The 27668-nt window shown below is 33.0% G+C and overlaps 1 protein-coding gene across 2 annotated transcripts in view; it reads right to left on the bottom strand.

Annotated features, from left to right (window-relative positions):
* LOC129951214 (gamma-1-syntrophin) overlaps positions 1-27668 on the bottom strand; it is a 290397-nt gene that overhangs the window by 100028 nt on the left and 162701 nt on the right. For both annotated transcript variants that reach the window (XM_056063254.1, XM_056063253.1), the window contains one exon: positions 15057-15206. In XM_056063254.1, coding sequence (XP_055919229.1) covers positions 15057-15206 — 150 coding nt within the window. The remainder of the gene's footprint in view (positions 1-15056; positions 15207-27668) is intronic.

Below are 27668 nucleotides of genomic sequence, written 5' to 3'. Positions count from 1 at the left end.
TTTTCTTCTTTGAGATTTTTATTCATATCCTCTTCCTTATTTCCTTTTTTCAAACTTTACTTGTATTAGGGTTTGGGCCTACAGGCGAGGTGTTACGATGTCGGTTGTCGTTGTTTTCTTTTTGCCGTGGAATATTTTATGAAACAAATCACCGACATTAAAAGAGAGCGTGTGCCATCTTTTATAAAACATTTTACCGGCTTTAGATTGGGAATGAAGATAAAAATTGGGGGTGCGATAGTTGGCAGTTTGTCGAAAAGATGTTAAGGGAGTGGTAGTTGATGGAAGCAATCCGCCTTCTTCTTCATCTTCTTCTCCTTCTTTCTCCAGAACCCATGTTGAATAAATTTATAATGATGTAGAATTTGCCTTAATTTTGTTTTCTCTTTATATTCGTGAGTATAAGTTCTCTATGTTATCTTCATGTCTGTTTTCCAGAAGACCAGAATTTAGACGAGGATGTTGATGTGAGGCACAGTTCAGTACAAATATATGTATGTAGGGATGGATTCTTGGTGATGTTTTGGAGCTGAAGACATGGGGGTGGTTGTGTTATTTGATGTTATAATGTTGCTTTCTTATTGCTTCAAGCAATTTTCTATCTCATCTATGCCACCATCTTTCTAAACTGTTGCTTTACATATTAATTGGATATTTAATGAAAAGCTTCTCGGTTCTCTCGGTAGGTTGAGTTTGAAAATATATTAACTAAATTCAAATATATGTACATAGCTTAGATATAGGGCAACAGACAAGGCCGTAGCATGTTTAGATTTAAGACACAAAAGAACCTATAAAGTGTAGTCCGTTAAGTCGTTTCTTCCGAAATCATATGATATTTTGACACTATCGGCTTTCCGCTGAAGATTTTTGCAGAAAGTCAGTATGCTACGTACATCCAATAAATTGAGTATCTTGAGACTTAAAAACGTAAGGAAATATTGAAAACTTATAAAGGGTGTTTTGTGTAAAGCTCAAACAGGGCATATGTTAAAAAAGTTTTCTACAAAAATTTGTGAATCAACAACACTGAATTGCTAAATATTTTTTTGGAAAATGAGGCTAGTGAAAATGTTTTAACCTAAGGGAGGCATAACAGATTTTTCAACAATTTTGTTATTACTGAAACTGATGACATGGAATTGTACTACCCTTTGGAGCTTCATACCACACAACATATGGCACATCCGATATTTGAGCATCAAATTCTCAAATCATTTTAAAATTTGTAATACCTTGGACGTTTTTTGCGGGAATTTTTAAGGACTGATGTTATCAACAATCAGATAACGATCAAAGGACTGAACGCAAATAAAGGGTGATTTTTTAGCTATTATTTTTTTGACAATACTGGTTTAAACAGCTGACGCGCGTTTCGCGTTTTTTTTCACTATCAAACATCTTCAGTTTGGTCAATAAAGAAAGTTCATCACACGCTTCTTCCATTTTATGGTCAGCTTAATCTACCCAATGAAGCGACTATTCGGACTATTGTGACTAAATTTCGCAACAAATTTACATTGTCTGACATTAAACTACCAACAGCTTACGTAGAGTGCGAATTGAAGAAAATATCGCAGCTGTATCGGCCAGTGTCAATAATAAGTCATGACCATCAATTATCGATTGGTCACCGTTAGCAGCAATTTGGCCTATGTTACTCAACAACGCGGAAGATTTTGCTGAAGGATTTAGGTGTGATGCCTTTCAAAATACAGCTGGTGCAAATTGAAGCCGAATGACCTACTGAAACGTTAGATAAACGATTAGAAAAGAGGTGAATGGGCTCTTGGAAAGTTGGCCGAAGATCTACTTTTTTACCGAAAAATTGTGTTCAGCTCAATGGGTACGTAAAAAATCAGAACTGTCGGCTTTGGAGTGAATATCATCCAGAAGCATTGCAAGAGCTATCAATGCATCCAGAAAAAGTCAAAGTTTGATGCGGTTTATGTCCTGGTGGCATAATTTGACCGTAGTTCTTCAAAGATAATGCGAATCGCAACATAACTGTGAATAGTGACGCTAACGTGAGATGATATCCAACTTTTTTTTGCAAGAACTTGACTTACATCACAAGTGGTTTCAACAAAACGGTACCACATGACAAACAGAACGCGCAACAATGGACTTATTGAGAGGCAAGTTCGGTTAACATTTTACTTCACGTTCGGGACCGGTCAGTTGGCCGCCTACATCGTGCGATTTAACGCCTTTGGACTATTTTTGTTGGGGCTATGTTAAAGTTCATGTCTATACAGACAAGCCCGCTTCAACATTAAAGCATTTATTTGTGAAATACGTGCCAAAATGTTGGAAACAGTTTGGTAAAATTAGACTAAGCGGATTGAATATTTGAGGCCAACATTAGCATGAAATAGTCTTCAAACATTAAATTATATGGACCGTACTATCTACTCAAATGAAGCTTTCACGCTTTTTTTTAAATTGTATGTGTTTCTTTTAAACTTTACCATAGCTTATACAAAATCACCTTATATAACAAATATATAACCTGAGATACCGCCCAACAAGGTTTTGAAATATAAGCTAAAAAAGAGGTTGGGATGCAACCTACACTGATAACTTCCCATCCCGTCTGTCGATTTGTCTTGCTTTACCAAATTTGCATACTTGCGTACTATTTTTTTGTGGATTTTATTTTTTTATGAAAAAACGGATTGTTGGATTTTTATATAAAAATTACTGAATATCGAAAACAATATTTTCTATGAGATAAGTTTGAAGCCAATATCTACAATTTTTGAGAAGATATTTGAGTCGAAAATCAATTTTTACAAACTTTTGTTCAATTTTTTTTAGGTTTTTAATTTTTGTACAAAAACTGTGAATTCGATTTTTTTCAAAGTTTTAGTGAATGTAAAAAAACTGTCAATTCGATTTTTCTAAACATTTTTCAGAATGTTGAAAACATTATTTCTTATAAGATAAAATATGTTTGAAGCCTAAATTTCAAGTTTTTTTTTTTAGATTTTTATGTTTTATAAAAAAAACTGTCAGTTAGAATTTTCTCCAAATTTTATCAGATGTCAAAACCATTATTCTTCGTTGCACAAAATTGTTTTGGAGATGAAATTATATTTTAGTAGAAAAATTTTGGAGATGACAAATTTTATTTTCAATTTTTTTGATTTATAAAATAAACCGTTAAATGGATTTTTGTCAATAAATATACTTCTTTGATATCACGTTCCAATATATAATATAAAATTTAATTCAAGTCTCTAGCGTTTTTGGTTCGTAAGATATTTACGGTTAACCAAAATGTTCACCTTTTTTCAAACTGCTATGGTAAAAAGGCTACCCACGCAATTTTCTTGAGAGACCTTTCTGCATCTTTCCGCCTTATTATCTGTATAACAACATTTATTTGAAATCGATATCTCTACTGGTTTATCAGCTATGGACGACGAAATAACGTCGTGAACGTACGTACACTCGCACGCACAGACATTTTTCTAAAAATCTTTTATTTCGACTCTAGGGACCTTGAAACGTCGAGAAATGTCAAAATTTTCAATTTGACAAATCGGACCCATTACAACAACTTTCTATGGGAAGTTAAAAAACAATCCCAAAAGTAGTATAGTACCACTTCCATGCTTAACCGACTTCTGGGTGTATTGTGGCCTGAGTTTTTTTAAAGATGGCCTTCTAACGGTTTATCTACCATCATTTCTGAACAAGTTGATCTTTGTTTCGTGAGTCCCCAAAACATTTCTCCAATTTTCATCTCCAATTTTAATCCTTTTGGCCAATCCAATCAACATGGACGTAAGCAAATTTTAGGCGAGATGCAATGTTTTTCTAAGATAGAAAAGAGACTCTGCTTGTGATCCTTCCATGCTAATTTCCTTCAACAAGCCGAAATGGTCTATCTAAGATATTAAACTGTAGTTTAGCCCTTATTTCTTAGGAAGATTTGAATGGATCATTTTAAAAAGCCCGAATGACTTTGCGATCTTCTCTTGTGGGTGGATTTCTTTGTTGGCCAAACCAATTTCTATCCACAGGTGGCTTAATTGAGTTTGCAATCAACTTGACAGTATATCTTCAGCGATTTCTCGTAAGGATTTACATTCTTTACGTAAAGCCAAAATAGCAGCTTTCTTTCCGGGGGTACAATATTTTCCACTTTTTTGTTCCCTCTAATGTTGTTGTTTTTATTTAACTTTACTTGAAGAAAATGCAACTGTGTCTATTTTAATGTCCATATCGTATACCAAATCCCTTTAAGAAGTTGATATTTGAAAAACTTAGATATTTGGTTACAGGATGTAACCAATTACAGACCCATTTGTAAAATTTCTTGTATTCCAAAAGAATTTGAAAAGTTAGTTTGCAACAGGTTAACTGTGTTATTTCAGACCCATATTTGTGTTTCTCAACATGGGTTTGTAGCAAGGAAATCAACCGCGACAAACTTAGCATTAATTAGCAATAACATTATTACAAATATGGAAAAAGGTTTGCAAACAGATGTTATTTTTGCAAAGGCATTTGACAAAGTTAACCATCAAATCTAAATAAACAAACTAACTTCTCTAGGTATTCACTTCTTCCTTACTAAAGTGGCTTGAATCATATTAAGCTGGTAGAATTCAAATAGTAAAAGTTGAAAGCTTGCTTTGGAAATATATCTCCTTCCCATCTGGTGTTCCACAAGGAAGCCATTTGGGTCCATTATTATTGTTGTTGTTTGTAAATGATATAGGTACCTGAAAATTTTCATAATTCAAACTGCCTTCTTTTCGCGGATAATCTCAAACTTTAGCGTAAGATTTCTTGTCGAGCCGACTGTGTTCTTCTTTTGGAAGATCAGTTAAGAGTTAAGGCTCGATAATTGGTTCAAGCTAAATCCCCTACTGTTAAATGCTTCTAAATGTCACGTCTTGTCGTGTTTCCGAAGTTCAAATCCCATAGTGTTTGATTATACTATCACCCATTTAAATTTAGAGCGTGTAGCAAGAAAGAAGGATCTAGGTGTAACCGTAGATACAAAATAATCCTTCTTGATTATGATTATATTATAAACAGAGCAAATCAAATGCTTGGTTTCTTAAATTATAAATAAAAAATGTAATTTATAATAATATTTATTTATTTATATAAGTATATTTCCACCAACAATTATATTATATTTTGTTTTAAAAAAAACTAAGCTAAAATTAACTAAACATTTCCCCATTTTCTTTGCGGTAAGATTAACAACGGGTAATTTTTCTATTTTACAAATTTCATTTTTAATAATCTCGAAAAAGATCGATTTTTCAAAACCATTTGATAGAGATAGTTATTTTATTTTAACTGACGAAGTTCTTCAAAAACCAGTTTTGGTTTTATATGGCGTGCCTTAAGGTAGCCACCTGGGGCCCCTACTTTTTCAAATTTGTATAAATGACTTACTTAGTATTTTACTTCAAGTTTTGTCTATTAAAAACTGCTATCTCTAACAAGACTTTATTTCGAAATTATTCCAGTGATGATTCCAGGGTTTTTTTTTTGTCACAACTTTTCTGAAATCACTAAATAGATAACCAAGTTCTGGAAAGAGTTAGAGAAAGGAAAGATCTTGGTGTAATTTTTGACCCTAATCTTAACTTTGTTAAGAACATTGAATTTAGTGTAGCCAAAGTAAAATCCATGCTCGGTTTTAACAAACATAATAATACCTTAGACTTCAAAGACCCTTTTGGTCCCAAATCACTTTCTACTTCATATGTATGACCAAATTTGGAATACTGCTGTGTAATCTGGACGACTTTTTATAGCAGACATTTGCAGGAACCTTGTGTTTAATAATTAATATATTCCAGTGTTTTTCAATGTTAGGATCATGAGCCCCTAGGTTGAGAAAATACTGCAGTTAAAAAAGGTTTATTAAGAAAAATGATAGTTAAAGGAAATATTCATTTGTGTCAAATACACAAAAAATAAAAATAATCTGTGAGATTTAATCCAACTTAAACATTTGTATCAAATTAACAAAAAATTATTCTTAATGCGAGGGTTGCGCTTGTTTTTCAGAAATCAATTTTTCTCAACGTGGACCCGTTTTTGCTACATTGAGAATTTAAATTTAAACTTTGGCCATTGATGCAAATGTCAACTCGCACAAGTACGAGGTTGCAAATAGAATCAAACACTTCAAAACCTCCTTTGTTAATCTAGGATATTCTAATTTCCTTTTTAACCAATAGGTATCCAAATTGAAAGACTTAAATTCCAATTGATGTATTCCTCCGACAGATATAGCCAGTAGACTTTCCTTGAGCTTGATTGCCAATTTTGCCTTATTTACAGCTGCATGTAAAAACGTGTTAAAGATCCACCTTCCATTGAGAAGACACATTTCTTTTTCAACTTTTTTAACACAATTTTTATACCAGGTATAAGTACCTTGATATTAATCTTACATCCGACTTCTTCAACAAAAGATTGTGTCGAGGAAAATGAATCTAAGCGGTTTTGACTAAGAGACGATAACCAAAATTCAATTTTGTTTTTGAAGTCATGGATTCTGTCTTTAGCAGATGATGATATTTTCATCCCACCTTTGAAGACTTTTGTTCAAGATATACAAGCAAAAATTTCGAGATGTCAAAGTTAAAATGTATGAAAGAAAAGATCCAAAGAAACAAAATTCTAGTTATCAAAGTTCGACGGTACGGAAAAAAGCAATGGATTGAGGGGTCGCGAAATATTTCTCCTTGCTAAAGGTTCCGTTTCATGTTAAAGGTTGAAAAACACTGATGTATTCTATTGAATCAAGAAAAAGAACTTGTTATTGGATCAATCTTCGACACAATTAACCTGCAATACATTTGCTTCTTCATTTATGAGTTCAAAATCAACAAGTTTTCTGGAAAATGTTTTCCCCTTTAAAGTTTTTATAAGTTACGGCTCTGAAAACCATATATGTACGTACATAAAGTATGAAACAATTTTATACATTTCAGATGGAAAACATGTACATATTATTTGCTTTCCATCTTGTCCTGATAGAGTAGGTTGAATACTCTCAACATCATCATCATCAGATTGTACGTCAAACTCTCAGATTTTATAATATGTAGACATACGATGATGCTTGAAAACTCATAAAATAATAATAATTTATTCATTAAATTTTATCTGAAACATTCATAAAATAAATTTATTGTATGTTAATTGTTCTTACTCCATATCTCTGTATGCGAGTATTTTTGAATACATTTTTAAATGAGTTTGTTTTGGAAAGCAGAAAAATGTATAAATTGTTTGTCAGCTAAAAGGATTTTCTAAGAATTTAAACAGGTGGATTACATAAATTATTATTATTGATTTATTACATAATTCAAAATTGTATATTGCATGACGTATGATATGAATTAAGAACTTCCTAAATAATTTGTATAGAGGCGTGTTGTAATTTGAAGGAATTAAATTATAATTCTACAATAGATTTAATATTGATTGATGTGTAGTATGGTTGGTAATCCAAAATACATGATGGTGTACATATCTGTGATAAAATTATAATTACTACGAAAAGCAATTAATCGGGTCTAGATATTAGTGAGGTTTAATATGCATGAGGATATTACGTAATACATATGTATGTTTGTTTATCATACTCTTGCCTTTAACTTAAAGGCAGAGCATTTAAGTTATTTCATAAAATAAAGATGAATTTTGAAAAGTTTGAAATTCTGCTGTAAACAAGCAAACAAAGAGGCAATTTTAAGTCAAAAGGCTTCAATACCCGATCGGATTGGGCTCTGTTAGAGAGTTTGATCATGATTGTAAGGACATGTCGTGTTTCAGAAGATCTAACCTTTAACCTTTACAAAGGATCTTTTCCTACGATACTTCGTTTGAGGATTCTTAAAAAATAGAGTATACAAACAATCCACTTGGGCGTATACGCACTTTTTTTTTTTAATTAATTGTGATATCAATACAAAATGCAGGTAAATAGGATTATGTGGTTACCAACATTTTTACAAGAAAAAACTGAGATTCATATCAAATCATCATAGAGCAATCAATTTAAACTTAATATAGAAAATGTTAAAAAGACCGAGTCAAAACGTTATTAGACTTCGTTTTCGAAGCAATTATACATAATCAGCCAGTGACGAATGGAAAATTGCAAGCATTTAGTTTACAGATAACAAACGTTGCGCCCGATTTTTGATGACTCCGTAAGAAATTTCGGACTAAACAGCCATTATTTCTCAATCAATGTTGGCTCTGAGCTCTATTCCAAAATTATGTGTCTTCAGCTTTTGGGCATACAATGACTTGAGGTAGCCCAAAAGAAAATAGACTACAGAAATCGCAGTCAGTTAATCCACTGGATCATTTATTGAGATAAGAAGCTTATCAAATTTTCTCTTCAAAAAGAGGCTGGGATGAAACATACACTGATAATTTTCTGCCCTGTCTGTCGATTTGTCTTGCCTAAAAGGTTGTAGGTTTTCGAGTTTTGTTAGTACAAGGTTGTCAGTTGAATTATTCTTAAAAATTTAAATATTAACAACAATATTTTGCATACAATGAAATAGATTGATTCAAAATCAATTTTCGTAAATTAGATTTTATGTTGAAAAAAAATATTTCTTATGAGACAAAATTAGTATGAAGCCATAATCCCAAATTTTTGAAAAGATATTTAAATCGAAAATCAATTTTTACTAACTTTTTCGTTTAATTTTTGAGAGTTCTTTCTATTATTAGCTGTATAACAAAATAAATTTCAAGTCTTTTCTCTAAAAATCTTTCACTTCGAAACTATTGACCTTGAAACTTCGAGAAAAAGTGCCTGTGGGACTTGTGGCTCCATTCTGTTGAAACCTCATGTACTTCAAGTCCAAGTCCTACGCTTTCTAATCACAGTGACGTTACGTTCATTATTGTCGACAAAAAATTTGTCAAAAAAAGGCCAAACAGTTATGTTTTGTAAATGAAGTGGTATACGTAAAGCAAATTTTGACTTTCAACCGACTTTAAAGGTGGGTGTCCATTTGAGAGTAAACATGCTGAGAGTCGCTCTCATGCTGCTCCCGAGAGCGATCTCGCAAGTGGACATAGTCTGGAGAGTAGCTCGCGGAGAGTTGACAAACTGTTCTCAACATTCGATCTTTTTGAAAGTCACTTGCAAGTGGACACAATATGTGTTTACCACTATCCGAGATAAGCTCGCGATTTGTCAAATTGAAAATTTTGACATTTCTCAACGTTTCAAGATTTCTAGAGTTGAAATAAAAGATTTTTAGAAAGATGTCTGTGCGTCCGTACGTACGCGACGTTTTTTTCGTCGTCCATAGCTCAAGAACCAAATGAGATATCGACTTCAAATAAATTTGGTTATACAGATAATAATGGAGAAAGGGCTCTAAAAAATGATTTTATCTCTTAAACAATTTTGTGCAACGAAAAATAACGTTATTAAGATATTTTTTTTAACAAATTTTGAGTGAAATCGAATTGACAGTTTTGTTTATAAAAAATAAAAACTTAAAAAAACATTACTCAAATTTGTTACAAATTGAATTTTGACTCAAATGACTTTTCAAAATTTTGAGATTATGGCTTCCAACTTATTTTATCTTATAAGAAATATTGTTTTCAACATTCAGTAAAATTTTGAGAAAAATCTATTTGACAGTGTTTTTTATAAAAAAAAAATAAAAACCTAAAAAAAAACAGTACTAAAACTTGGTAAAAATGTGCTTTCGACTAAAATAGCTTTTTAAAAATTAAAAGTATTGTTTTCAAACTTTTTTTTATTTCACAGAAAATATTGTCTTCGATATTCTTAAGTTTTTTTTTATAAAAATATTTATTTTCATAAAAAATAGTACGCAAATTTGGTAAAAATTGATGTTCGGTTCTCGATATTTGGTGCACAATAGAAGATATTGACTTTAAATTAGATTCATTCATCCAATTTGTATTTATTTATTTAAGAAATAAAATCAAATGGTACTAAAATTGGTAAAAATTGTTTTTCGACTAAAAATCTAGTCTACAAAAATAGATTTTGAAGTCAAACTATTTCATCAAATGTTGTTGGTAATTTTTAAATCCTTTAGAATAATTCAATTGACAACCTATTTAATGAAACACTAAAACCTACAGACCTTTTAAGCAAGGCACATCGACCGACGGGATGGGAAGTTATCAGTGTGGATAGAATACATGGCCAACCAATAATATGCCAGCACAATAAATCTATCAAGTGGACACGATTATGGGAGTACTCTCAGCAAGAAAACTCTCAATATTCTAGCAGAGTGCTCGCTATAGCAAAACTTCTAAAATTTGGCTCTCAAATGGACAGTCTCCCGAGAGTTGCTCTCGAGATTTAACTAGCAGAAGTACTCTCAATTGGTCACGCAACTTGAGGCATATTTTAAACTTCGTCATTTTGAGATGAAATTCATCATCTTAAAATATTTTCTGCAGATACCATCAAAAAACGCACGTCGCTTAAAATTGCGGTCACAGACCCCGAATTTCGAAAGCAAAGATTTATAACTTGCAGACGTTGCTCGTTCGTGTACCTTACCAATATGAAAATGTTGGGTTTACTGAATAAATTTGAAATAAAATGCACGACTGAGTCACACAAACTTGCTCCTGTATGCAAAGAGTCTGTTAAAAAAGTACCTTTATAAGATTTAAAAATATATCAGTTAAACGCCATTTGATTTGTCAAAAAAATCTCGAAATTTATCCCAAGACACAACTCATCCTAGAATATTTCATCCCGGAAATGAAAAATACTTGTAAGCATACTTAACGAAAACAATGGTTTGTCTATTCAACAAGTTATTCAAAGCTTTTTTCTTTATATAGCTTCATTTTAATTTCATATAAGAAGAACCAGGATGGAAAATAAATTATCTGAAGATAAGAAAGAGCCAGGTGTCTAATGTGTATACAAACGTTGAACAAGTGATTCTAATAGAAAATACATATACTCTTTCTAGCCCGTTTTTTAAGCTTGTACTAAGTATTTATTCTTTTATATAGGCGAAGGTAAGTAACATATGTGTGAAACAACCTTTTTCGTAAAGAATAATATTTTAAAAACATGTATACAAAGGTACCAAGATAATACTTCTTGATAGACACTTTAAAATAGATTCAGTTCAGTTCATAAATGAGTTCAATATAAAATCTTGTTCAAAAAAAAATTATTGAAATCAGTTCATAAGTTTTCTATGAGCGATACCTTTCTTGGCCAATACAAAAATATGTTTTTCTTATTAAAAGAAGCTTAGTTAAAAAATACAATTTTAGAGAAAATTAAAAAAAATCAATCGGTTTGTTTTTGAGAAAATTCTAATTTTCGTTTTTTGACTAAAAAAATTGTATCGAGGCCACTGTTAGTTTTGATCTTAAAAAAAATGAAAAAAAAACGCCTAACGCGAATCTGCTCAAAACTGAATCGACCCAATGGTTTAGGCTGTAGGAGCATGGACAGACAGACAAAACTGACCGGACGGAATCGCGGGACAAACTTTTTTCAACTTCTCTACGATCGTAATATCAAGTTTGATTAAAATCTTGAATTCGAAATTTTGCACGAATGCAAAACTTGCCATATAGTTCCTATATGTCGCAAGTAAAAAAAACAGTAAGATGACTAGTGAAAGGTTGTTCACAAAATAAATTCAAAGTTGACCCTATTGGCAAAAACGATATAATTAAACTGTTTAAAGAAAAAACTCTTAAAGCAATTTAAAGAACAAAATCTATTTTCTTTAAATAACTTACAAAGAAAAAGTTCTATTAGCTCAAATTAAATTTTGGTGTAAGCACTTAAACGTAATTAAGGGTTATCTTAACAAGAAAAAAACTATATTCAGCTATGTTTCCAAAATTGAAAAAATTCGTTTTCAGGGTTCTATCATTCGATCGATTTCAGAACTTCGAAAACTTTTCAAAATCACTTAAAGTTTAATAAAAACATTGTTATAAATTCTTGAGTACATGATAGCTATTGGCGATTAGGAGTTTGCAAAGTCTAGTTACTGAATAAGTCTTGAATGTATTTGAAAGAACGTTGATTTATTCGAGATGTTATAGAGAAGACGTTTATTGTATTATAACCTCTCTCGAAGTTCTATGCCGCCAACACAATGTATCGAAAACCAGTGGTAACATTGCCAAAATGCAATCAGAGAAGTTACCTCTGACGTGCTGCGTTTCAAGCAGCCACCAACAAGGAACCTCTGGTTTGATGAGGAATGTCGGCAGGCAAATGCAGCAGCACGACGAACTGAATTCCGCTGTCAGGCAGGATGATCCATTCAACATAGACAACGAAAGCCATAAATCCCATCCTCCCGACTTAGACGAAGTAAAGATTGCCATATCTAAGCTGACGTCTAATAAAGCCGTTGACTGAAGCAAATGGTTTGAAGGCCGAGCTCTTTAAAGCAGCTGGAGATAAGTTGGTTAGAAGAATGTACCAACTTATCTGTAACCTCAGTATTGTTTGCCTTATACTGAAAAAAATACCCTTAATAGCGCCTACAAAATCTTCTCTACCGTAATATGTGAACATCTAAAGAACATCGTCAACAACCTGATAGGTCCTTATTAGTTAAGTTATAGACCAGGAAAGTCAAGAACATAAAATAGACACCAACTACCTTTTCATCGATTTTAAGGCCGCATATGACAACATCTACATGGACTAGTTGTATATAGTTTTGGCATCCCTGCCGAACTCTCCCTTTGTGCAGGATGGCCATCTAGAATTCACGCTGTTCCATAAAGGTTCTAAACAACTTTACAGAACCTTTCGATGTCAAAAAAGGTTTTAGACAAGGTGATGCCCTGTCATGCGATTTTTTTAACATCTTACTTGAAAGAATATTGCAGAGCTCTAACTATCTTTCAAAAGTCTGTCTAATTACTAGCATATGATAATGACATTGACGTAATCGGAAGAACTCAGCGTGATGTCAATGGGGCTTTCGTAAGTATTGAGTCAGAGGCGGAAAAAATGGGTTTAACGGTTAATGAGGATAAAACAAAGACATACTATCGTCAAAAAAGGACTAACAACACCAACCTTTCTGTCAAAACGTCACCATTGACAGACGTAACTTTACTTTACTTCGTCTATCTAGGCTCCGCTGTAAACGCAGAAAACAACAGCAGAGCAACGACTAAAATGGCTGGGTCACGTAGAGCGCATGGAAACCAATAGTCCGGCCCGAACAAACTTCGAATCCACAGCCACAGGACAGCGCAGTAGAGGAAGACCGCGGTTCAGGTGGCGCTCACAAGTGGATGGTTACCTCACCCAACTTGGAGCGCGAAACTGGAGACTGGAGACTGTGACCAAGCTAGATGGAGAAGTTTGTTGGGTGAGGCTCTAGATCACACAGGATTGTATTGCCACCTTAAGTAAGTAAGTAAGAATATGTTCCGAACAAATTACTTGAAAATCGCCAAAATCCAAATGCAGAACAAGAAATTACTATTCGTTTTTAGTTCAAAAAAAAAACTAAGTAAAAATTTCATTTTGATTGAAAGTGAAATGAAAAACCTAAATAATGAAATAATTTAAAAAACTTAGACTTGGAGCCGCATAAATTTCCATTTCGCCTGAAATTTTTGACGATCAACAAATCGTACTAATTTAAAGAAAGTGACGCAATAATAAAATAAAGCGAAACAATTAAATCAAAACTCTTTTGAGTTTAATGTTCGCTTCTTCTAAAGTTGCTTTTCAACTAAGGTAAATGATCGACTCACAGGCAATACACAGGAACACTATGACCGCACTGTGACGATATCGTTCGATTTTGACATACAAATCAGATTGGAGTCTAATTTTCCCCTACTTCTCTAAATCGTTTTTTCAATCTTGATAACTTTATCTCAATCGCGTACTACCACGCATCTTCGACTTTTAAAGTTATGGTAGGGTTTCTAGAAATAAAGACTGTAATCACTCATAAAGTTCCTCCCACCATTGTTTGTCTTGATAAAGCCACCGTATCTTTTTTTTCCTTTAAGAAAAGTAAGCAATTTTCAAGTGACATTTTAAAAATTGTATCGTAATCAATACAATCTCTAACTCAATCGTTTAATTCTTAATATAAAACTAAAATAGAATTCCTGCTATAAAATGCACAAAGTATCTACAGTTGTGTATAATTAAAGCTTCTATATAGCATACACATTAAAATGTCCCATACACAACAATTAATAACACACTCTAATGTCCTACCTATTTATAATAATAGGTCTCACGACCTCTTCGTTCAATAAGTTCAATAAACCTCACAATGTATACTAAGTACATATGTACGTATATTATCATTTGTCCAATCAAGCCAAGTGATGGTGATAATATGTAACTACGTCCTTTTGCAATGCTTACCTTATAATTAAAATAAATTAAAAAAACACACACACACAATGACTTTCAATATTTACACAATACATAATCTTTCATTATGCAAAAGTAGTAATTAACGACACTTTGTCAGACCTAATTACAGGATGTCACTTACAACTTCCAATTAATTCACCTTTTTGGTCTAGACTTCATTATATCCGTACATCGCACTTTGTGAGTTTGTAGTGTGTTCTCTCCCAACAAAAACAACAACAACAGTTCAATTTTAATTGCAAATTTTCAAACCTCCCTACCACTTTTATGAACCACCACTCTTTAAGTTAATCCATCTAACTAACTATATACCTTAGAGGTGCCGCAAGAAGTCCAAGTCCCTCTAGAGACCATCAACTATAACAGAGATTATCTTAACACGCTACGTCTAAGTTGAACCTTCTTGCAACAACCTTTCATTATACCCCACTTATACCTTGCTATAGTACCTCTATGCTTCATAGTCAAGCCCCACACCTTGCAAAATAGTGTTTGAAAAGTTATAAGAACTAACCGACGACTACTCGACTCTGGTTCGCCTTGGCACCATCACAACACTGCTCATGTCGTCAGTCGTCATTTATACCAACTTTTCATTTTAAATAAAACAAAACAAAAAAATAGTACTCACCTTAGATTCTGTGGGCGGCCCATTAAACATTGGATTCGTAGGCGTGACAATTTCCAATTTCTGCAACGTCAATAGTTCCATCGTCAAATTCAGTCTCAGTGGTTCGGGTTTGCTTTTGCCATCGCTGACTGTCACCATCCCGGTTCGAATCTAAAAGAAAAATCAAATAAAGATACAAATGAAAAAAAAGATACAAAAAATGCAAAAATTATAGATACTGTATCTTTGTATCTGTTAGTGAGTATCTGCTCGATGTGACGTGATAGAAAACAAATGAAAATTATAAAATTGCAAAACAAATTGAAACATGTGTGGTTATAGAGAAACGTCAATCGAAACTGACAAACAGTGGGGCTTTTTGCAGAAATTCTGAAAACAATTTATAAATCTGTTCTTTTTCAGGCTTTAAATGTTTGAAGTCACGACGATTGCGATGAATTCTACAGTTTAAAATTGTTGGTTCTGAAATTAATTCGTTTTCCCAACATATTTAATCTAACCACCTTAATTGTAAGATCAGTTCCACTGTTCATAGTGGTGTTAGGATACCCCTGAGGAGTCATTGTGTCGTCTTCGTCGAGTCAGTTCAGTGGAGCAACGACCATCACCATCATAGAGTACCGAACAATGATGAGCTAATGGCATGGCACATCGTCACGTCAGGTTTAATAAGGCATCAGTTTTATAAAACAGACGCCCGCCACCCTTCTTCGTTGCCGAGCCGCTATCGCCATATTCATAATATAAAACGCAACAAAAGCTCAATAATACGCTACGGTAGGCGGTCGGTAATGTGGTGTAGTGTGGTGTGGTGTTGATATGTTTGTTGGGAACTGCTGAAGGAGTGTTTATCATGATTTTTAGGTCGTAGGTACACATATTGTGTGGCAGTGTTTAACATAAATATGTTTATAACCATCACAACTGTATACCCATAAGTTTAACATTATGTCGCGTGGTTGGGTTATTGCTCCACAAAGCATACGTGACTCTGCGCGACTATCTATGCCGTTCGTAGTCCATTAATTTCTTTGAAATTCATCCTCCCAACATACACAGACATATTTATATGTTTGTATGAAGTATGTTAGTAGAGTTGTAATAAAATTAGTTATAACAAAAAAATATTACACTACCCATTTCCCCGTTCCATGTAAATACTTCTTGGAGGTGCTCCCTTATGAATTTGATTGTATACTTGGGTTGTTAGAGGAGGTATAAACTGACACGTGATGTTTAATTTCATTTCATCACTTTAATTATTATCACTGATGATGTTACATAAAAGGCTTTATACACTCGATTTGAGTTTAAATTAACCAGAATTAAAAAGCGGTAACAAAACAAAAAAAACACAGACTTTTTACTCTTTGTCTTTATTGAGGTTGCGTGTGGTTACACACGAACTTAAAGGGGGTTTAACATGAGTTGTGTTTTAAACATACTTTGTATTCCTTGACTAAAATTAGATTATCCACTGAAATGGTAAAATATCTTAAGTCGGACTATGATGATTTATTTTTTCAATCATTGTGGTATTTTATAAGCTCACAGATAAGTCATATCGTTATTTAATCTTACTTATCTTATGTAAAAAAAGGTAAGATTACAAATGGTAAGATATCTTAAGTTCACATAAGACTTGTATATATTTTATAGAATCAAAACATTTTATGCAAACTATGCATTATCTTGCGAATTTGACTGTTTATACTATGCTTACTAACGATTTTCGAAAAAAATAGTGAAAAGGTAAACTTTCATAAGTTGTACTTTAGGTTTAAATTTACGCATTCGCTTTTCCAAAAATTAAAAAAAAAAATTCAACAAAACTGTAACCAAAACCATAACCGCAAAAAGAGGCTGGGATGCGACCCACACTGATAACACTTCCCATCCCTTATGTCGGATTGTCTTGGTTTGTAGGTTTCTGTGTTTTGGTAAGAAAATTTTCAGTTGAATTATTTAAAAAAATTTAAAATGTTTGGAAATGATAAAAAAGTTTGAATTCAAAATATGTTTTGGGTAATGAGATTTTTATTCTAAAAACAATTTTTAATAATTTTAGAAACATTTCTTAAAAGTTTTTATTTCTAATATAAACAAATACAAATTGAATGAATGAAATAAATTTGAATCCAATGTTTTTTGTTATTCACGAGATATCGAGAACCGAACATTAGTTTTTACCAATTTTGAGTACTATTTTTTGTAGATTTTAAAAAACTCACTTTAGATTTTTATAAAAAAATTACTGAATATTGAAAACAACATTTCTTATAATAAAGCTCAAATTTTTGAACATATATTTGAGTTGAAAATCTAGTTTTACCAACTTTTGTTGATTACGATTTTTTTTTTAAACTGTCAATTCGTTTTTTCTTAAAATGTTACTAAACAATGATAAAAATATTAAAAAAAATAATTAAATTAGTTTAAAGCCAATGTCGTTGAGTTTTGAAAAGTTATTTGAGTCAAAAACCAATAATTAATAACTTTTATTCTTTTTTTTAGGTTTTTATTTTTTATAAGAGAACTGTCAATTCGATTTTTCTCAAATTCTGAATAACAAAATTTAATGGAAGACGATATCTCTTCTGGTTCTTGAGCTTTGGAAGACCAAAAACATGTCGCGAACGAACGGATGTACAGTCGCACCCACAGACATCTTTCTTAAAATCTTTTATTTCGACTCTACGGACCTTGAACCGTGGAGAAATGTAAACATTTTTGATTCGACAAATCGGGCGCATTACGATAAATTCGGGAAGTTAAAAAGTTAAACTTTCAAAATCGAAATTTTGGTTTGAGTTTACTCAAAAAATATTGACACTTCCACTTAACGAGAAATTGAAAGAGAAGGACACAAACCCGTGTCCAAGAACATAACCACCAAAGTGGTTGAGTAACGAACCTGAGGTCCATCTTGTGCCGACTTTGAAAAGATATTGAAAATACAAGCAATTCTTTTTAAAATGTCCGATTTAGCTGTCTGCGCCATTCTTTTTTCATTGTAGACAACACATGATTTTTTAAAAGGTTGATTTACTGCAACCAATCTTAGTAATTTTTTGTTTAAGACTCAAACCAAATTAGAGAAAGGAAATAAAGTGGAAGTTATTACCACATACTTAAGTAAGGCCTTTGATAAAATCAGGCACCAAATTATTTATTAACTTCCCATAGGAAGTTATTGTAATTGGTCTGATCAAATTAAAAATGTTGACATTTCTCGACGTTCCAAGGTCCCTAGAGTCGAAATAAAAGATTTTTAGAAAGATGTCTGTGCGTGCGTGTGTGCGTACGTTCGTACGTCCGTATGTATGCCAAGTTTTTCTCGTTGTCCATAGCTCAAGAACCATAAGAGATATCGACTTCAAATAAATTTTGTTATACATATAAAAAGGCAAAAAGATGCAGAAAGGGCTCTGAAGAAAATTGCGTGGGTGGTTTTTTTTACCATAGCAGTTTGAAAAAAAGGTGAACATTTTGGTTAACCCTTAATATCTTACGAACCAAAAACGCTAGAGACTTCAATTAAATTTTATGTAATATAATGTAACGTGATTTATCTTATAAGAAATTTCGTTTTTAACATTCGATAAAATTTTGAAAAAAAAATCGAATTGAAAGTTTTTTTTACAAAAAATAAAACTCTAAAAAAAAACAATACTAAAACTTGGTAAAAATTTACTTTCTACTCAAATAGCTTTTCAAAAATTAAAGATATTGGATATTCAGTAATTTTTATATAAAAATCCAACAGTCCCTTTTTCATAAAAAATAAAATCTACAAAAAATAGTACTAAAATTTGGTAAAAATTGATACGAGTACATATAGAGAAACTTTTAAGCAAGACACATCGACAGACGGGATGGGAAGTTATCAGTGTGAGTCCCATCCCAGCTTCTTTTCTTAGACTGAAAGCCATTGATTTTCCTCGCCGTTTTATTTAATGGTTCACATCATACGTAGAGTATTTTCAGGTTGTTTTCATGTTCTCTTTCTTTGTTTATGGCAATTTTAGGAGTTCCTCAAGGGAACCACCTTGGTCTTTCGATATTTTTCTGAACTTTAACGACGCTATTAATTTCATTGATTTGATTGATAATTAAATTAAATTAATTAAAGTGTGTCTATTTACGCTGATGACTTGAAAATAAATAAATAAACTTGGTGGCGCATCAGTTCGTTAAGGATTAAGGCTTTCGACCACTCCATTTTGTCAGAGATAAAGGAGACCTACAGTTTTAAGCCTAATCCAAAATGCTAACTTAATAAAGCACTTCTATTGACAAGAATTACTCTTGGAGGATTTTTCAATTTATCGCAAAAGGCAGTACCCGTCAACTGCTTATTAATGGCACAGGCAGGGTTTGATTCAAAGACCTCTGGCATGACATTCTAACGCATTTCTTTGAACTCGTTGTAAGCAACCACATCTTACCTACTAAACTTACAGTATAGTTTCATAACCAATTTTAATCATATCATTCACAAAGCTGAAGTCTTCCCATAGCTTCAACAAACGTTATTGTAAAGAATTTTCTATGACCTATGACCCTAAGTTACTCTTTCCTTGAATAAGCTAGTCACGTCTAGTCTCAACATCAGAAGTCGGACTCTCTAAGAATGAACTCTATGCAAAGGTTTTCAATTTATACTCTCTGTGGTCTTCCTTGAGTTCATAATTTATTGTAACCATCTTAAGAAGATCGTTTAAAACTTATTAGTCCGCTAATATTCTCTTTCTACACCAGTTTTTAGCAGAAACCATGGACTCACCATTTCTTCTAGAAAAGATTTCCATCTATGCTAATCTACGGAACGTTTGATATCCCCTCTCTTTTCACTTTCAAGAATTATGAGATAAACAAACAACGCACATATCACCTTAGACTTCCATGTCAGTTCTTTCTCCTTAAAAAACAAACTATATTTAATTTTTAAAGCTTATACACAAGTTGAACATAAGGACCGTCCTTATCAATATCTTCCAATTATGAGCTCAAGGAAATAATTTGTTCTGACGATGGATAAACTTTTCAACAATGGTTTTTGGATTTTACAATTCTGCTGATTAACTTTGCCTTTCAGTTGGAAATGAGCCTTACCACTGAAGTTGAAGTTATGATGCAAATCCGGAACATTTTGATGCATTTAAGGCAAGCAATAAATGTTCATACCGATTAAGTACTTTTTTTTTAGCTGAACTCTTAAGACCCAAGTCTTCATGCAAAACAGGGTTTAATGTCATTTGTGGAACGTCTAATACAAAAGCTTAGGAACAAATCGAAGTACCAACACTATACAAGTTACAGCATCAAATATTCTTCGTTGTTTTATTATTTGTTCCAATCTTCCAATATCTTAAAAATGTTCACCACTTTTGTATATTGCACCATTTTCAGAAAAAAAAGTAGCTTTTACTTGTCAATTGTAAAAAGATGACTGCTTCAGAAGTAACAACTTGTATACTCTTGTTTTACAATACTTTATAAGAAATAATTGCTTAGGTAAAAACGGCATTGCTAGGAATGTTTTTATACATAGAAATCTGAAAACATTTTCTAGGTGGTCTAGATCGAGATATAATGGAGATCAAAAATTGCCGAATTTTGAACCTCCGGGACGCATATTAAGCGAGATATTCGCATTTTAAGTTTGAACATGGATTTTTGCATGCATGCATTTTACCAATCCTAAGCCATATTTTTTATTATGTATTTTCAGCTTTTGCCTCTTTGTACCTCGATAAATTTTATCAGTTAAGAGTCGGAAATTCCTTTTATCAAGAGAAAAGGTTGCATATATTATTTTTACCAACCTAACAAACAAACTTTTCTTGAATGAAATGATTCAGGAGTTAAAAGTACTTTCAGTGTTCTTATTGATTTTTTAAATGAAAGGACAATTATAAAAACAAAAATTTTGGGCGTTCCTTTTACTTTATGAAACATGGACGTGAATTGTATATTTAAAGAAAACAAAGAACTATCGAAAAAACTAAATTATGAGATGTTTATTTAATAAAATCAAAAAGTAAAATAAACATAATTAATGAAAGATTAAATAATATGAAAGAAGTAGAGAATTGAATATTATAGAACAATTATTTACAAAGTAGAACACGAACAGAGAAAAATTAACCAGTATTAGGATTGCTTAGTCTTGAAATGCTGAAACTTTGATTTGGACCACATAAAACGGATTTCTTTTTTAACAAAGTTGTTAAATGTTGGTTGGTAGTACCCGTGGCATGATGGTTAGTGCGATGGACTGTCATGCGAGGGGTCTAGGGTTCAATCCCTGCCTGTGCCACCTTAATTTAAAAAAAAAAAAAATTAATTTTCGCGGGTACTGCCTCTTGCGATTAATTGACAAATCCTTCAAGAGTAATTCTTGTCATGAAAAAGTGCTTTCTCAAAACTAGCCGTTCGGATTCGGCCTTAAATTGTAGGTCCCTTCCAGTCCTGCCAACAGTACTCGCACACAGGAATGGTTGAGAGTTGTAAGTCACTAGGCCTTGGTTCACAACGGACTGTTGCGCCACCCCATTTGATTTTTTTGTTAAATGTTGGTTGATTTGTCGTTTGTTTGTGCAACCAGAGTCAAGAGTAACAAACTAATGACGCTTTCCCAATTTAGTTTTAATTCCTCCAAACTGTCAATTACTAAGAATTTCGACTTGATCTTTTTTCCCCATTTTACTCTGATTCCTGCCTATTTTGATTTTGCATCTATAAAAACTAAGAGATAGAAATTTTGGAAAGGTCCAGCGTAATCGATGTGCACTCGTTCCCAATTTTCTTGAGGTTTATCTCAGGATGCGCTGGAGCTTTCGGTGGATAAGATCTGTTGATTACACAATTTTCGCAGTTTCTTACCAACTTCCCGATGTCCTTGTCAATACTATTCTAATATACATATCGTCGGGCATGTTGTTTTATCTTAGTGATACCCAAGTGCGTTTCCTGAAGTTCTTTCAGAATTTTTGAGCGTTAAAAATGTGGAGTAAGAATTCTATCTTTCCGAAAAATGATACCATCTTTCAGTGTAAAATCGGAATCCGTTGAATTGGCTTTCAGGTCGATGATCATTTTCCGAAGATCAGAATCGTCTTTAGCCTTTACTTTGATGATTTGAGCAGAAATTTCTTGGCTTGAAAATGGTAAAATTGTTTCATTGTATAACAGATCGACTTCTTCACTATTTGATTGATCAGCTGTGAATTTAAGGTATTGTACTGGAGCTCGAGATAAGCAATCGACATTCTGGTTTCTTTGTCGCTTGGTTTGAATTGAGTAGAATAATTGAATCTGGATAGAAATGAAGCGTTTCTGAGAATTTGGACTGAAGTCATCTGAGGCAATGCTTCATGTGGATGAAAAATTCTTGACAAGGGCTGATTGTCACAAGTAGGAAATGTCTGCCGAATAGATATTTGTAAAACTGAGTAGAACCAAAAATAATAGCAAGGGCTTTGCGGTCCATCTGGCTAAAATTTTGTTCTGATTTTGTCAGAGAACTTGAAGCGTAAGCTATGGCTTTTTCAATTCCATTTAAAGTATACCGCAGCTCACCCAGGAGAACTGGCATCAGTTGTTAGAACAACAGACAAGGTAGGATCAAAAGGCATGAAGACTCGGTAGCTGCGTAATTTGTCTTTTAGTTTGATGAACGCTTATTCGCATTTTGAAGATCAGTTCCAGTTTTGCCCTCACTGGAGAAGACAGCGCAGAGGATAAAACATAGTTTAGAAATCTGGGAAAAATCGCGAGTAATATGTAACAAGGCCAAGAAACTTTTTTACATCATCAGGATTCGAAGGAGAATGCATATCTTGTATAGCACGTACTTTTTCTGTAGATTTACTTATTTTGTTGAATTCAACTACATGTTCCGAATAATGTATCTTTTGTTGTAGGAGGTTGTATTTAGTGAGCTTGTGTTGACATGCAACAAGGTTTTGAAGACATTCGATTCGAAATAAGCTTTAACTCCTTTGAGAGTTTGACATAGTATTCGATTGAAATCTGAAGGTGTGGTCTTGATTCCAAAAGTAAGATGGTTCATGCTGTAAGTGCCTCGATGTATTGATATGGTTTTAATTTTTCTACTTGCTTCTTCGACTTCTAAATGTAGGTAAGCTTTGCATAGGATTAACTTGGAAAAATATTGAGAGTTCCGTAGGCGGTGTAGAACGTCATCAATTCTTTGAATCAGATGGCTAGCTTACACTAGTCGTTCATCAACCCCACTCTTGTAGTCCATACAGAGACGTGCTTCACCATCCGGTTTCGGTATCACTACCAGAGGAAAAGCTCAGTCACTTGTAGAAACTAACGTATTAATTCCATCTTCTTCTAGTGAATTGAGTTCTTTGTCAACTCGTTTTTGTAGAGCATAGGGCACGTTTCTTTCTCTAGTAAAAATTGGTTTGGCACCATCTTTGAGTTGAAGAGAAACTAGAACATATGGAACACAACCTATTTTTTCTTCAAATTTTCAGTAAAGCCTGAAAATGGTTTGAGAATGTCATCGATTGAGTTGTTTAGTTGAATTTAAAACACGGTTGACGAGCTTAACATATTTAAATCAATAGCCTTGCTTGAGTTTAATACTTAGACCTCTAATCCATTCTCTTCCTAGAAGAACATGATGACCATCTGGAACAATATGCAACTCACGAATCATCTCTTTTCCTCCGTAAGCAACATTAAACGAAAGCTTTCCTATTGGTATAATAATATTTCCTTGGTATGATTGAAAAGCAACTTGGAATTTGGTCAAAGGTAGGTTTAAATTCATATGACGAAAATCATTTTCGGCTAGAAGTGAGTATTTTGCACCTGAATCTATTTCAAATTTTAGAGTCTTATCGTTGAGAGTCCAGCGGTCAGCAGGTATGTGCATCACAGGAGCACTTCGCTCAACACCAATTGCAGCACTGTAAGTGCTTTCAAACCTAACACCACTTGACATCTTCTCCAAAAAGGTGGCTGCCAACTCATGTGTAAGGCTTAGAGCCACCTCTTAATGGACCAGTAACAATACAGGACATACTACTATTCTAGACAGTTTCAGATCTATCCAAGATCGCTTAGACTATACCACCCCAAAAATGGTATTCGGTAGAAGCTTCCATGTGTCCATCCCTCCAAGATCCTCCTGGGAAGAAGAGAGACCCCTGGAAGACGATGCGGTACACTTCTATACTGACCGTTCATAGACCGATCACGGAGTTAGAAGTGGTATCTTTTCAGAACAACTGAATCTCAGTCTATCCTATAGACTTCCCAATCAATATAGTGTATTACAGGCCGAAGTAATGGCGATTAAAGAAGCACTATCCTGATGGCTCAAAGAAAACGTTATATCCTGTAAGCCGCTCTTAAACCTCTCGCGTCTGCCTCCACAAACTTTCAAACAGTCCACGATTGTCGATAATCTCTGAATGAGATGATGGAACAGTTTAACATTCACCTCATTTGGGTGCCGGGCCACAGACATTGTAAAGCCGATAAGCTCGCCAAAAACGGAACACTTGTGCCTCATGACATAACATTGGAACACCACTTGCTACATGCAAATATCTTCTCAAGCAATATGCTCTAGAAACAACAAATGCTAGATGGTCACAAAGTACCACCTGCCAGGCAACCAAGCAAATATGGCCAAGTATTGACTTAAAACGGTCAAAAGGCTTGATATCACTGAGCAGACAAAGTATAAGCTCTACAATTGGAGTAATAACGGGACACTGCCTCATAGGAAGATAAGCTCTGAGGCTAGAGGTCTACACAAATGACTTCTGTAGAAGATGCATGGACGAGGAGGAAGAGGAAACGGTCCAACACCTTCTATCTACATGTCCAGCACTCTTCATTAGAAGGAATAACTTTCTCGGTAATCCCTTCTTCGATAACACCAGTGAACTGGCAACGATTGACACAAAACGTCTCTCTAACTTTATTAAAAGTACAAAATGGTTTGTTTAAATTCATTACTCTCCCATGAGTAACCTCATTAGTGGTATCACAATGGACCCTTGAGGTCTACGTGCGTCAATGACATCTGGACAGCCATTCCAACCTAAACCTAAAACTGTTCGCGTAGCCAATCATCTCTTAGACCACGAATAAATTAAGCACGTAGACAAATTTCAGACACGGACACAGATTTTTGGCATTCACAAGTCACGTTGAATTCACTTTCAGAATGTTTTTTTTTTTTGTAGCGAGGATGCAAAATCAGTGATATTTCGATTGTCCTTTTGAAAAACATTAAGAAAACAATTTTGAGAAACCACCACATTCTAGAAACGCATAGAAATTATGCTTTTTAAGCTTCGTTTGCAACATTTTTCATGTTGCAATAATTTTCAAACCGTTCTAGATAATTTGAAAATATTTTTTTTCGGCGTCACAGTTTCAAAAGATTGAATATTTGAATGACCTGAAGGTATTTGCAATTGTGCAACAAGGTCATTTATCAACTTCTGTTGATGCTGAAAAAACTTTTAAAATTTGATTTAATTGCTTGGAACCCTTTTTTTTTTCTCTCGTCGCCAAAATTTAATTTTTATTTTACTATCAAAGTATTGGGAGCTCATTAGTTTCAGGTTTCATTCATTAAGAATTAAGTCCCTACGGTGGAACTTCAATGTATTTCATTTTGCTTTGGGACTTAGTATCGAAAAATAATCATCGACGTTTGTTCATATTCAATAAGTCTTAATTTTTGGCAAGAGTTACCTCATTAGGAGTTTATTCTTTTGGGAGTTGTTTTCTATTCAACTCTTTCAACTAGAGGGCCACACGTATCACCAGTGAATGAGACTTCTTTGTTAAACTAAAAGTTAACTTCTTTTAGACAATTTGTTGCATGCATCCCATCAATCCTCGCTCAAGTTGATTCAAGTAACTTTTCTTAGAGCAAAGTCTTGTCAACCCTCCTAACTATAATCAAATTTTCTGTCACATTAACCCTCGCAACATTCACATTTTAACTTCATTTACTAAACAAATACGAACACCTTTGGTCATTTACATTATTTTTCAACTTTCATCCTGGAATATAATCAGTTTTGTAACTAGGATTCCCCTGGTGGTTTGTGGGATCGGACTTTTCATAAGGGTAGGTAAATACTTTATCATTCTCCTGCGAACATACATGATATGCATCTCATTCGGTTCTCGTGCTTATTTTATACTTTTTTTAAATAATTTTTGTGTTTTAATTTAAATTAACATTTTTAATCTATAGCTAAAGATATATATTTTACCTTGGTATATAAGGACATTTGGGAATGGACAGCGACTACGACGATGAAAACCAAAGGATATTGTCGCACTTAATTACCTTTGCATATATTATTAGCTATACACTCATATGTAGGTATACCTCTGATTTTATATATAATATATTTTAAGCAAGAGCATGTTGTTCAGCTCATAGTTAACGTCGTTGGCGTTGTTTTGCTCTGGGGATCCCTTAAGGACTCTGATATGGGGAATGTGTTGTTGGGAAATGCATTTTGGTTATGATATGATGTTTCCCACTTTTGCTAGAGGGAATAAAATTTATAGAAACAAATTGGATTAATTTCTAGGATGCTGATGTTAATGATGATGAAGATGATCATGATCAAAGGTTGATTGGATTGGACTTTACGTGTGTTATATTATGGAATGATTTTGAGGATTTAATTTTATAAAACTAAATACTATGATAGTGGTCAGTGTTGCCGAAAGTACAATGAATTAGTACCTTTCTGTATTAAAACAAATATTTAAAACTGATACTATAGTATTATACTTCTTTCGTGTGAATATTACTATCTTGGAAATAACATAAGTAAATGTAGCAAAACCTAAGAAACTTAATATACCAACTTGAAATTCGACCCAAAACTTTCAAACACTAATATTTCAAATTTTAATTTTTTTGCTTTCTTTAAAATTTGTTTTAATTTGTTTAACTATTTATTCAAAGTTTTCTTCGTAATTTCTTTTCGAAATGAAAATTTTGAAATTTTTCAACGTTTTTCCTAGACTCTAAATCTGTAGTCTTGAAAGAGCTGCCTCTGAATTTGAATTTTAGTTTAAACGTCAAACAGTACAGGTATGGATAAAAAAGTGTTTAGTTTTACATGAATTTTAAGGAGAAAAACATTGACCGAAATGAAAAATTACGTTTTTGACACTTTTACCTATTTTTAAATATAAAAAAACTGCAGTAGTCCTGTTAGAATGTCAATATGTTGAATAACTTTACGGAAATCATTTTTAAATTTAAGTATTAGCTGCATATTTTTAAAAGCTTTTCAAAACAACAAAGCTGCTTATTGGAAATTAATATGATGTGTTATTTTTTATGTGCATTAGTAAGAAGATTTTAGAGTGAATGTGATTGTAGATCCTTTTTAATTTAAGAAAAATCTTCATATAGGGTGTAAGCAAATACTATCTAGAATTTTCTCTTTAGAAATTAAAAAATTAGTCGACAGCACTGGTCGAGGCAAATAAATTAAAATTATTCCAATAAAAAATTACGAGTAGAAAAATGCAAATCAGATATATTTGAATTATTAATTGAAACATAAATTA

This window comes from Eupeodes corollae, chromosome 3 (assembly GCF_945859685.1).
Source record: "Eupeodes corollae chromosome 3, idEupCoro1.1, whole genome shotgun sequence".
NCBI lineage: Eukaryota > Metazoa > Arthropoda > Insecta > Diptera > Syrphidae > Eupeodes > Eupeodes corollae.
Note: the sequence above shows the minus strand (reverse complement) of the source record. Positions and strands in the feature narration are given on the sequence as shown.